Consider the following 13,792-nt stretch of genomic DNA (forward strand, 5'->3'; position numbering starts at 1 on the left):
GATGCAGGGAGAAAGGACAGGAACAGGGACAGGAGCAGAGGCAGTAATAGAAGCAGGGACAAATTACAGGAGCAGGGACAGGAGAAGGGACTGTTAGTGAAATTCTGTTTCAGTCCTCGTTATCTTGGCCTACATCTTCAGCAGTATAATACTCCCTACAACAGAAGCATAGCCAGACTAGACTGTATTTGTCTAGAATGGACTACACTATCATAATGTCTTGAGAGTTCATGTCTTTGGGTGCTGGGTGCTAAGGAGAAACAGAGACATTAATTTATTTAAGAGGCTTATGATACGCTTTAAAAACTGTGGTTCTCAAACATTTTTACACAAGTGCCACCTAAAATTATATTTGGCAGAGTTCCACCAGAGCTACACAAACTTTATCAGGTGTAAATAAGGGCAAATATGGTCTAAAATGGACATATACGTTGGACATATTATTACTTAGAATTTTATATGGTATGGCATTAAACTTAGATACAAAGGTGATGCCACCAGACCAGGTTACAAGTCAAATCTGAGGAGAGGCGACCCTGCTGACAGGGTTAACAATAATTACAATTGGGGAAAAAAACAACAACATAGATTTAATGCCATAATGTGGAAGTTTTCAGGCAAAGAAATATTAATTATTATGATATTGCACCTTACAGAAAATATTGCCTCACAAATAATAACAAACGAGTTACGTATCCTTCAGCTTCGCTCTCACGTGAAGCGCAGCCTAGTACAACCTCATCTGAATCTCGGCTCTGATTGGCTATACGGACAGCGCAATGGAAATGTGTTCCAATTTTGATCCAAAATAACACTTACTTCTCCTGCACGCGCCGTGACAGCCAGCCACAGCGAAATTCAGTCCCCCTGCAGGGACGCACCAGAGCCCGGGATGTCGAAGTGTGGAAGAGCCGGGGGCCACACGGCGAAAAAAGGCATGTCAACAGCAGACGCACGGACGATCCTCCGCCGCTGCCTCTGCAATCCCACGATAAACGGACAGTCGGTGTACGGGGGGCAACCAGTGAGAACGAGCCCCGGGTGGAAGCGTCAAAGCCCGTGCCCACACTGCGGACATCTCTCTCGGAGCGAACCCGGGCAGAAGAAGGAACCAAGAGAACCGTGCGCCTCCGGTCGCTCTGTCGGTGACGGTTTTACACACGTCTCTCACTCACTTGGTTCCCGCCACTGCAGCAGCCCGAGCACGCGCCTCCATCACACGGTGCGCACGCTTCAGTATAGCCGTACCTCCACGTTCTGCGCGTTTCTTTAGTGACTCTACTAACACTCACGAAGGAGAAGAGCCACGGAGAGCGGACCCAGGTGAGCTCAGCACCAGGAGGCAGACTTTCAGTGCGTGCAGCGCGGCAGTGAAGGCATCCGGAGGCAAGAAGGAACCGTGTAGAGCCGCTCAGCACCCTCCCTCCGCTTTCAACTCCAGGGCAGCCAATCGGAAAGCGGCGAGTGGGGGTCTTCAGCGCACCCAATCAGAGCGCGGAATGCGACAGGCTTCAGCGCCGTAAACCATCATTATCGGACTAAAATTAAGAAAATAAATAGCGTCTTTCTATATGATTTCACCTGTGGGAGGCAGTGCTCAGTTAAGAAAGCGCACATTTACTCCAAGGCTGCCAGTTCTATTCCTGCTTGGACTAATATTAATTAATACCTGATGGTTGGAATGGAATTTGAAAAGGAATTGCGGAACCGAATGTAAACAAAAAATGGCAACAGAGGCCATTTAAAAAAAAAAAACCCTGATTCATTAGTCAATTTATAGCCTGCAGAATCAACTGGAACTGGGATGTATAAGAACACCCTGCTAATTATGAGGGGAGAGACAAAGGTGCGTAGTAACCTACTCAGTTAGGCCATACATTTTCTTGAGTATAATCTTATTTTTGATGAAAAAAAAAAAAAAAAAAAAGTTACACCATAGTACTTTTACTCCATCCACCTCTTTCCACTTATACATGGCTGGGTTAGACTTCCCTCTCCCCACACACTTCCTTCAGCTCCTTCGAAGAGATCCTGAGGCATGGTTTGCTCTGAACACCTCCCCAGGCGTCCAGGAGGCATCCGGAAGTGGTGCCATTTTTCAACCTGGACATGGAGAAGCAGTGGCTCTACTCTGAGCTCATCACTCCTCTATCTCTAAGGGAGTGCCCAGTCATCCTGCAGAGGACATTTTCACTGCTACTCGAGTAATATTTTAATTGAAATAACAGTACTCTTACCTGAGTAAGAGTTTTGGTTACTCTTTCATCTACACATCTACAAGTGACAAAAGATTTATGTTGACAATATGAAATTATTAGGTTCACTATGAAACTTTAATGGTAGGACAGGATCTGCCCCCATGGTGATGTTTTTAATTTGGCCTGAAGGTTCCACTGTGTTGCATTAAATGTCAATATTTTGAATTCAATACCAAGAGTTTTTATGGCCAAAAAAATGCTCATGCATTTTACTTGTAATCAATGCACAGATCTATTGGCCTGGCTTCACCTGTTGTCTCCAACTTGCTGTTAGACCATTTATTGCCATATAGTAGAACATTCCATGAAAAGCAATAACTTTACACATTTTAAACCCATTATTTGATTATTTGAACAATGTAATTGTGTAATTGCATGCCTATTCATCTCATTTTAAAATCAAATTTTCATGATGCCTTTTCTTAAATTTGTGGTTCATATTATTCATATTTGTGGTCATGCCAAATTTCCAATACAAGTAGTCTGACAGATTCTATGACTAAAACCAGTTTGTCATAAACCCAAAAGGACCCTCTATGATGATCTAAGGCGTGTCTTCAGTATGTGACAGACAATGGCATGCTAGGCTTCATTTGTGACAGATTTTGGCAAGAGCCCATGGATGTCACTTCTTGTACACTTTTTGTGCTGTATTTTATTAATGTTATCTTTTCCTCTTATTCAAATGTAGTTACGAAGCCTATCCCTATTTTTCTTGGACATTTATAATCTAATTATCCTTAACAGAGAAGAATCCTGCACACCATCTTGCAAACTGAAAATTTTATAAGAACATCAATGACGTTTTGGCTCTAGGTTTTAATCAAGCTTGATGTTTTTGGGCTGCTCACTGTCCTCCCATTTTCAAGAAATTAAAGTGTGAAGTTCTCATTCATTCATAATCTAATCATCCCATCCCTTTCATCTGCTCTTATTTGTATTGTGTGCTCATAACTTGAAACTACATTGAAAATCACCTATATGTTCAATCAATTTTCAAATCTGCCTGGTAATTATATTTGAAATGATCTATACAATTTAATAATGGCTGCTGTTTTAGAATCAATAAGCATCATTTACTCTCACTGGAAAGAATGACTAGATGTGTCACAGGATCAATGTGTGCTGGAGTATGCAGGAGTAAAACAGACAAAATTTAGTACATATAGATTTCATTATAGAACTTTTAATAGTCCTTTTCTAATGTACACACAAGTGAAAGTAAAGAGTCCATTCAAAATGCCAGATTAAAGATGAGATAAAGAGGAGCAGAGACAGCCACTGCAGAGGAACATTCTCACCAGGTACGATGCATGATGGGACCAGGACTTAGGGAGTCAGATAAGGCATGGTGTCACTGGAGCCAGCCATAGCACTGGATGAGAGGATAGGGTACTAAGACATTTCCCTTTTTAATCGGTCATGTTGGAAGTCAGTTTTCAGTTGTCAATTAAAGAGGGACTAAACATCTAAACACCTTATTTGTAGCAAAGTAAAAAAAAAGTTGCAAACAAATTTACCTAGTTTGCTAAACACCATATGCACAGTAACAAAATAAGTAGATTTAGTTTTTAGTTTCACTTTAATATAGAGAACTGAAAACTCTAATAGTTTCAAAACAATGCAGTTCAAACAGATTGTATCCCAAATGAAAATTGTTTAAAATAACAGAAAACCAACATAATAATTTCTTTTAGCGCAGGTTTAGGGTAGTGAATGGCAAACCAATACCAAAATGATCGATATTGATCAAGCATAAAAAGTAGATTCTCATGCAAACCCCCCCCCCCCCCCCCCCCCCCCCAAAAAAAAAAAACAACAACATAAAATTAGAATTTTAGTTTTGAAATACATTCATTTCTTTTATATTTTAGTATATCTTTACATAAATACGGTTATATTCTTAATACTAGAGGAGTTTCAATGTATTTAACAAACAGTATATTGAATCAATATCACTGTACTTGCCATAGTATTACATGGGTGATTCGATCCGATACCATCACTAGTTCAGGCATTTGCTCTGAATATTGCCTATACAATTAAAAGGCATTTGTTAGATGAGAACCATAAGGAACCAAAATTGTAATTACTTGCATATATTGGACAATTCACTTTTTAGTATGTCCATCACTAGAGGTTTCTGTATTTTTTGTCACCCTGGCAATCTTATGAAACCACAAATGCCACTTTACAGTCCATAAATTACATTTTGACACTTTAGAGACCATTTTATTTGACAGAAGGAATCAAAAATCTCTCTCACACACACAAACACACAAACTGTTATATTAAACTTGCGTATATTCTTACAAAATTGTGGACTAGCAAAGGGCAGTGGCTGTTCTACTTAAAGGTGAAAAATGAAACCTTTCTGGTAAAAAAGCTCCCTGCTTATCACCATGGAGGAGTTATTGCTTTACCTGGAATGATATGGCAAATGTACTCATCTGGACTAGTATTGCAGGGTCGCCAGGCTTCAGCAACTCAACAAGAGTGTCTGAAAACTGTTTAAAACCCATATAATGCATAGCCGGATTTATGAAAGTAACGTTGCTGTGGTGAAACAGCCCTGCCCCTCTCCTCTTTCACAAACAGAAATTCCACAGAGCGCTTTGGTTATGAAGCTTTGTCAAAGAAATTCTGGACTTTAAATTGAGTTCTTCTAAAACCAATACATTTTACATGTAAAAATAGCTCTGGCCAAACCTGTGGACAATATTTTTTACTCGCAGCAGCTCTTAAAAAGCGGCCATTTCCGTGGGAAAACCGCACACCTGGCAACACTGTAGTGTTGTCCCAACACTAAAATTTCAAACTTCGATACAGACTGCAATACCATGATGATAATAAAAACACTCTTTATTTAGACAATAAAATGCCATTTTCAACATTAAATTGTAATATCTTTGATGTGGCCTTACATCTGTGTAATTTCTCAGTCATCCAGGTAGGTTCCATAGTGGTCCATGGGCATAAACTAATCTATATGGTGTTATACTCAACTCAAGATTATTCTAAAGCTATTTTCGAAAGGTTCATTTCTGTCCTATGAAAGTGACTTTAGTATTGATACTAGATACTCACTTGAGCAAGTGAGTATTTTATTTCGATACTAGTTTTAGTATCGATTACTACCTGATTTTTGATATTTGATAACCCTAATCTGGACACAAGCACTAACATCACCAGGTCAATTTACAGGTCAGATCTCTGGAGAAGCAACCCTTCTCACAGCTACAATGCATTTTTTTCCTACACATTTCTTTGATGATAAAACAAGCTAGATGTTTAATGCCATACTATGAAATATTCCAGGCAAAGCAGGAACATCTCCATGGAGGCCGTCGACCAGAAAAGTTCCATAATGCACCTTTAACAGTATGTGGAAATGCAAACATGCAAATCAAACATGGAATGACTAAGTAACATATGTAATAGTATGCAATCATTTCTCTATAAAACTCTAATTGAAATAAACACTACAACATTGACCATGCACACTGCACGCATTCTGATCTGTGCTGCTCCAGACAACAATTACAATAGTCTCTTAACCAGTCCTGCTTCATCATGGGCAGAGGGAAAGTTGCCAATGGTGCTGTTTCTCGTTGCTAAATTTAGACTCCAATTTGTGGAGAAAGTAGCTACTGATTATAGGGCCTATATTGTGGCATTTTCTGATCTGTTAGAATGTTTTTTCCTCATCAAAAACATACCTGGAGTTGTGTTTTGTTCCATTCACCCCATGTTTAACACACAAATCCATATTTGCATATTTATTTGTTCTTTACTCAAACTGAAAATACACTGTTCCACCTTGTGAGGTCATGTGGTAACACATCAGAAGGTATTACCTGCGTTTTTAAACTCCATACACTTTCCCTAGAATCACTTCAGTTCTGGAATTGCCAATCTCTCCTGAACTAACGATAAAAGGTAGCTGTTAACTTGAAAACTACCGCTTCATGACAACACGAGGTGGAACAGAGTATTTTGAGCTTTGGAGATGAAGGCAGAAACAAAACAACTACAGCTATGTTTTTGATGAGGAATCGTTATATATATAAAAAATATTTTCCATAATATTGGACCTTTATAGAAGCCTCATGCAGGAACAATCAGAATGCACCGAACCTTAAATAAAATCTAATCAAGTGTCCTATCCCTGCGGTCCCTTCAGAATGCCATTAGAGTAGAGAAATGAGTCATGGGACAGACGGAGCTGGGGTAGATGCTCTCCAGTAGGGCTCTGGTTTGAGAAAGTGGGCAAGACAGTGGGAGGGGGTGGCCTTCAGTTCTTCAAGATGGCCTCGTAGCTCTGGAACACCGCCTGGGGCACTTCTGTGGCTCTGCACTTGAGCGATACCTGCAGCAGAAACACAAGGAGAGTGAAGTTAGAGTACAGCTGAATCCATTGAAGATATCATTATTATAAATAAATATAAATAATATAATAAGATATATTATCTTGGTCCACAAGATCCATCCATCCCCAAGGTGTTCTAAACAGGGTTAGCAGATTTTTGGAAAAGCGTGTGATTGTATTAGCTACATGCAGGCCGAAAAAAGGCTTAATTTATAGGTTTACAAATTGCTGTGTATTGTCTGCATATTTGTGTAGACCAGTGGTCTGTTTTTAACCTCTGCAACACTCACTCTCGCAGAGCAGAGATGGCAGTGTGGGAAAGGAGCTAAAAATAGAAGCACACATAAGGTCAGCAATTCCAGAGCTACTCTTCCAGGAGCAACGGATACACTTCATATGAGTCCCTCGTCATGCAAGTAGGTCGCAGCCACGCAAATCCGTCTTTACACCGGGTTTGTAAAGTGAAGTGTGAATGTTATTTGTAACTAAAGGAGATAGATCACAGAAGACAATTATGTAATTCTGTAGAACAACAATTTCCATATTGAGTAGATTAGATTGTCACCAGTTTTAGAACGGCTGCCAAAAGAAAGCTTAAATTTTACAGCATCCACCTTGATTCAAATTCAGATGCATAAATAGATCAAATGGAGATTTTTTTTTGTCACACACTGTATTTATAGTGTTGCTAAACTGAAGGCTGCAGCGGAAACAACAGGATAAAGGACAGTGAAGAATAGCAAGGACGTCTGATAAAGCCGGATGCGTCTATTATGTAAGTGCAGTTTGAACCAGACAAAAACAAATGAGCAGAAGGAGGAGTGACAAGCTGAAGGTTCTGCATAATCAGTGACATCGCCAAAAATAACTACTGCCATGATGGGACAGGAGGATATTTTTATCAGCATCAGGCGTTTGATAATAATGATTTTAGGGAGCTCAAAAAAGGGATCAATGTTTGAATTTCAGACAAATTTTTATTTGATTAAAATGTAATTTGTATTTTAAAAAAAAGTTAAAGTTACTCTTTGGAGACTTCTCCCATGTTATAACGTTTCTTCATCAAAAACACTTCTAAATAGGTTTTCAATGTCATCCATGCATGTTTGAGTAAATCTAGTGATCTCTCTAAAGCACTATAAAGAATTTATCCACCTACCAACTACCATCAACTACCTCCTCTGTTTTTTCTCTTCACAGTCTCAGACAAAAGGACAGTAGAAGCCATAAATCCCTTACTCAGCTTAATATTAATAATTATGATCACATGGTTCCTATGGGAACATGAGAGGGCCGGAGAGAACAAGCTGCTCCATTTCAAACAATGGCCTGAATCACATTAGAGAGTAGAAAAAAGTAAATTATATCTTTCGATATCATACAGTATCATTGCTGTTAAAATTTGCAAATTGAAGGAGCAGTTTCAACTATATTATTGGGCAGCATGATGTCAAGGAGATTAGCGCGTAAGGCTCACAGCAAAAAAGGTCCCAGGTTTATGAAGACATATTGGGACTGGTTCTGCTATAACAGATATAATCTACGACAACCATTATGTCGTATGTTATGGGTCGTGTTATGTGATGTAAAACGCCTTAATAAAAGAACCAAGACTGCTGACTTGGAAAACTGCAGTGCCCAATGGGAACTGAAATCTGCATGATCACAACAAAGAGCTGTGCAGTTGTCGACACCTCCAATGGATAGCTGTTCTGTACTGTATTTTTTGTGCATCATTGATAATGCTGACAGACGAAAAATGTTTGCCTTTTTGACTCAGATCAGCAGGCCATCTTCCTATTCTGAATGTTGTTCAGTTTTCTCTGTGTGCATAATTAGTTTATTTCAGTTTAATTGCTACAGAATTGATGTCATACTAGTGGTTCTCAATACCATCAAAGAGAAGATTTGGCTTTTCAAATACCACCTGAAGGAGCTCGATTCAAGAAACACTTTCATTAATACACCTTGCTTGTATATTGTATGACAGACACTTTATGATTATGGTTAGTGTGTAGGTCTTCATCTACAGTTATCGAGTCAGTGGTTAGAAATTAGCTGTGGACTACTGTTTGATAGTGCTACAAATGTATCAGCTAAGCTAGAACTGAGGGCCTTTAATCGTTTAATCGAATCGTTTAGTCTTAGTCGCCTAAATTTTGTATTAGTCAACTAATCATTTTATTTTGATTATATGGATTTATATGAAACAGCAACAGAAAGGAAAAGTGACTGAGTTAGTTGAAAATTTGATATTTTTTGCTATTTATATGAAAAAAAAAAAAAGATTAAACTCATGATTAACTGGTTTAATCTGTCTTTATATACATACATTGTTTCCTTGTCATTTTTTTTCTGCATAAATAGTCATTTTTGCATGAACACCTGTGCAGATGTAGTCTTGTGAGTGCAGTTTGGGTTAGATACACAGAGATATGTAAAAGTTTTGAAAGCTTTTGCTACGCCACCTTTTTAATTGACCAATTGTGTGGCAGCACTTGTCTTAAGTTCGGGGCTGTAGTTGGCAAAAGTAATTCTTGGTGGACCAAACATCCTGCTTTTGGATGCACTCTGCAAGCTGATGGTGTTTTGATAGCAGATGTGTCTGGGTGTTGTGGTGTATATGACACAGATGGATGGATTACTCTTTAGTACCAGGCAGTTGTTGTTGTTTACAGACTTTTAATTAGTCCTGACTAATGGGCATAAGTACCATTAGAAGTGTGGGGGCGAGCTGAGGATTACGCTCAACAAAACCTTTTCCTGAATAGTTTTAGAAATACCTTAACATTAATCGGAGCTAGTAGAGCCCACTTGGTAAGAAGTTCAATTAATGTGTTTTATATTCATATTGTAATGTCTATAAGAGTATTTTTTTTATTATTATGATATTAAAATCTGTATTCAGCCAGTATCCAAATACATGGAAATAAAGGTATGTATTTGAGTAAAATTTGTCTTGCCCCATGTACAAATATATTGTATAAGCAGCTCTTGAACAAGTCTGCTGTGTACTGTCTGAATCTAATTATAAAGCATTTTATCTTCCAAGAATCAGAATGTGTTTGTTAGTATGCTAGTTGTTGTTAGCTTTACCGTGACGGCAAAACTCTGCTCAGCTCTTGTTGTTGTTAGTTGTTAGAGTTGTTAAAAGTGTTTATAAACTCATTGTTGTGAATAATTAGAATGTATGGAATGCATGAGGTAAGTGAGGAATAACGTTGGACCACTGCAAACCATTTAAAATTAACTGGTTCTGTTTTTTGCTGTTTTAAGCATAGACTGTATAAAAAAGTGGAGTAAGAGAGTGTGAAGTCACCTATAGTGTTTGACTACAGCCAAATGAAAATGATCAAGGCCAGTTGTTACAGGGGCGAATTTGGAGCCGATTTCCATATTTGAAATTCCGACCGCGAGTATCATAGCAACTGAAGAGCCAAACCAGAGTGAGGAGGTTGAAGGTAGCACCCCTTCCCACCTGCACTGCTGGTTTAGCCAAGTCAAAAGTCAGTTTTGACAAAGTGTATAATCTACATTGGCTTTTTGACACCAAATATTGAGTTAAGTATGCAAAAGTTTGCCTTTTAACTCCTTGACAATTTGTCTTTCTTGAAGGCTAACTGCAATCATAGCAGAATATGTTCACAAAAGCCACAACCAAAAACCATGCTCCAGTGAAACTAGCTTGATTGCTATTGAGTCTTTTTCAGAGTATGCGTTTCTGAAGCATTGCTGAAGGTCTCTGAGCAGGTGTGCCCCAGATACACACTTTTAAAATGCCAGTTTATCAGGAGATATGCAGTTACAAAGACATATTCTTACATTTATACTAATGCATATGCCATACTTGTAACTTGAATAAGTAATAAATACAGAAACAGTTATTTAACAAGTTAAAAAGTAGTTAGATTTTACATTACATTACATTTAGTTACATTTATAGCCTTGCAGTTACATCTGGCCATTGGAGGGCAAACGTTTTGCTGATGTGGCCCTTAGTGAAAATGAGTCTGACACCCCTGCTCTAAAACCTGCAGTGAAATATAAATGTGGCCCAACTTGAGCCTTTTAATTTAAATGGATTTTTAAATTCCCCAAAATGTCTGATCCAGTGACTGATAAATTGCGTAGTCATGACAGGAGCAAACAAAGACAGGTAATGGCACCTTGTAAGGGAATGTGATGTGAGAGCGCTGAGGGGGGAGGCAGAGGAGGCACCAAGGTCAAGAGGACAGGAGCGGACTAGAGGACAGTCTAATCAGCCAACAAGCCACCGCAGTCTGACATAGCACATTTTTCTCAAAGCCGTGGTTAGGGACAACACATGTATACTATCACAGTGGGACTTCACACTACAACAACATCTTCATTTTTAGAGCTGTATCTATAACATAAATCTCTGCCTTGAAAACTGACACAGGACAGCACGTGTGTTGCTGCTGATCAATGGCTAATATCTGTGTGTGCATATTGAATTATTTAACAGCACTGTTATAAAACTTTGCAAACAGGTCCAGTAATTGTATTAAAACAAGCATACAAAGATTACAGACCAACAGAAAATGAAAGGGCTCCTCTTTTGTCAGCAGGACTCTTGCCTCCCTCTTTCATGTTCAGAACATGGAACTAAGCAGACCTGGTCCTCGTGCTTATTTTCATGTGATATGATAAAGGGAGAGAGCGTTTCTCAAACTGTCTCGTTTGTGACCAAATCACTGCCTGCGTAACAATGCCAATCATGTTGTGATTAAATAATTGTTGCAATTCATTAATCAGCCCTATATATAAGACTGAAAATGTCTTTGGGTTCTGGACCAAAGCTTTTGAAGGTCCAGATTTGTCTTACACTTTTAATTTAATTGTGATTTATGTACACATTATAATTCTGTTGTCATCTGCTTCTCTGAGAGTTCACACATCACTGTTATTGATTAAATCCACCCAGTGCATGAACGACGAACCAGAAAGGTTGGAAAAAGAAAGCTGTGATACACTTTCATTGTGTCCAGAATGATGAAAACCTGAGCATACCTCAGAGCAACACTCCTCCTATAACTGATCCTGCCTGATCTTCTGTTGTGGCCCTGTCCTCACTGTTGCCATGGTACATTTATCTTTCTCTGACCAAGGGTCTCATTTATAATACATGCATATACACAAAATGGGGTCTAAATGTTACGTATGTGACGTTTCATGTTCATGTTCAAGTTTGCGAGATGAGGCAGTCAATCTGCGCCCAAAGAGAAGAGAAGAAGCCTGTCTGAGGAAGTTTGTGTTTAGTGCACATTGGATATAGAGCCCTTTACTTTAGATTTCCAAGAAATATCAAGTAATATTACTCACTGAATCACAATTGTCTCTGGAAAATAAATACAATGGTTTGTATTCACATTAATTACACTGAAAAAAGTGAAACATTGCTGTTATTCATTCAATGCGTTTTTTTCCATTGGTTTAATTTAACAAAATCTAATTGGTCTGTACAATTTTAATGATACAGATTTAAACTTGTGTTTGTATTTATATTTTTTAGGTAAATTCAATTTGGCTCGTGTAAATCAACAGTAGTTCACAATAGTTACATTGACCCAATTAATAATTTATTCAATGTGCCTTTCTTGCGCATGCGCTATGCCAAGTCAATCCTCCAACACAGGGGGCAGCACCGGCAACAACTTTACTTGATTCTGTTCAATAATGCAACAGAAGAGAAGTGCGGCCCATGTGCTCTAAAAATTTCAACAAGTGACCGAGACCTCGTCAGACCTACACCTTTTCTCTGCGATGAAAGGTAATTAAAAATTACATTTAGACATGTCTTTGTTAGTGTGTTCTCTTTTTGAGTATAAATGCACGTACTTGAAGGTGAATTTTGATGTTTTATATTTAGTTTTAATATTATCTGCTAGACTTGAGAAACAAATTGAATTAATGAATTTGGACATCAAGACCATGAAAATCAGAATATGGGGGGAGGGGGGGATTTATTTTTGACACTGCGTGGAATTATATCCTTATGAGTGAAAGGTTTAATTTGAGATAGTCTCGCGCTGCCGCCATTTTGTGTTCGTTGCCGCGAAGATGCATTTCAGGCAGAGTCCCAATTCGCCAAATGCACCATTCGAACAGTACATCTAACGGTGCATTTGGCTAATTGGTACACGGCCTCAGTCTCTGCAATCCACGCAAATGTAGTGTTGCACGGGTCAGGTTTGTTTTTTCAACCGCGGGTCCAGCAATTTGGCATTCAAAGACCCGGCCCGTGCGACGGCATTTTTTTCAACCGACCCACTTTGCGTCAAAGGTTGTGTCAGTGCCTGGATGCTTCAAATTGATGTAACCGAAGGGTCTGAGCAATAACACATTTGAACAAATGTTAACAAAAACTTGACTTGAGATTACGTCTTTCCTTCGCGCGCGCCCTCTCTCTTCTCTCACGTGCGCCCTCTCTCTGGCGTGTACCGGATCAGATGTGGAGAAAGGCAGACACAGGTACAGCTCTAGAGGACAGTGGTGTTTTATTCTTGTTCAATGCTACACGGGCATGTTCTCTGTATGTTAAGCTGCATGTTTTATTACAGTCTGACTCAAATTCACAGAAATACAAGCTTAAAGAGGAACTGACTTTCGACGCGCTGTGCACGGACATAACGCAGAGAACGAGTTTTTCTAAACTCCTCATAAACGTTGTTAAGAAACTCCGACCGGTTCTTCAACAAATATTACGTAAAGCAGCTGTTTTAAATTAGGTTTGTGGAATATATTTTATGGGGAAACAATCCATATGAATAAATAGGTTGAAGGATTTAATACCGTATTTTCCGCACTATAAGGCGCATCGGAATATAAGGCGCACCTTCAATGAATGGCCTATTTTAAAACAAATTTCATATATAGGGCGCACCGCATTATAAGGCGCATAGAATATAAACTACTGTAGTATCTGAGGTTGTGTTACGCATCCACGAGATGGAGCTGCGCTAAAGGGAATGTCAACAAAACAGTCAGATAAGTCAGTCAAACTCACAAAACAAGTTAATACATCACAATATAGTAACTCTCGAAATAGAGCAAAGTAATAACAATAACTCAACGTTGTTCAAACCTTAATGTCCATAGTCACAATATCTCCCAGCCTTGTTTAGTTGTAAACACGTGAAAGAAA

At 38.8% G+C, this 13,792-nt stretch overlaps 1 protein-coding gene across 2 annotated transcripts in view; it reads right to left on the minus strand.

Annotated features, from left to right (window-relative positions):
* Nucleotides 1–3,463: 3,463 nt before the first annotated feature.
* ap1b1 (adaptor related protein complex 1 subunit beta 1) overlaps nt 3,464–13,792 on the minus strand; it is a 62,509-nt gene continuing 52,180 nt past the window's right edge. The window contains exon 22 of one of the 2 annotated variants that reach the window (XM_033972231.2): nt 3,464–6,627. In XM_033972231.2, coding sequence (XP_033828122.1) covers nt 6,553–6,627 — 75 coding nt within the window. In that variant the 3' untranslated portion in view covers nt 3,464–6,552. The remainder of the gene's footprint in view (nt 6,628–13,792) is intronic. The other variant, XM_033972232.2, reaches the window with a different exon arrangement.

This window comes from Periophthalmus magnuspinnatus, chromosome 9 (genome assembly GCF_009829125.3).
Source record: "Periophthalmus magnuspinnatus isolate fPerMag1 chromosome 9, fPerMag1.2.pri, whole genome shotgun sequence".
In the NCBI taxonomy this organism is placed as follows: domain Eukaryota; kingdom Metazoa; phylum Chordata; class Actinopteri; order Gobiiformes; family Gobiidae; genus Periophthalmus; species Periophthalmus magnuspinnatus.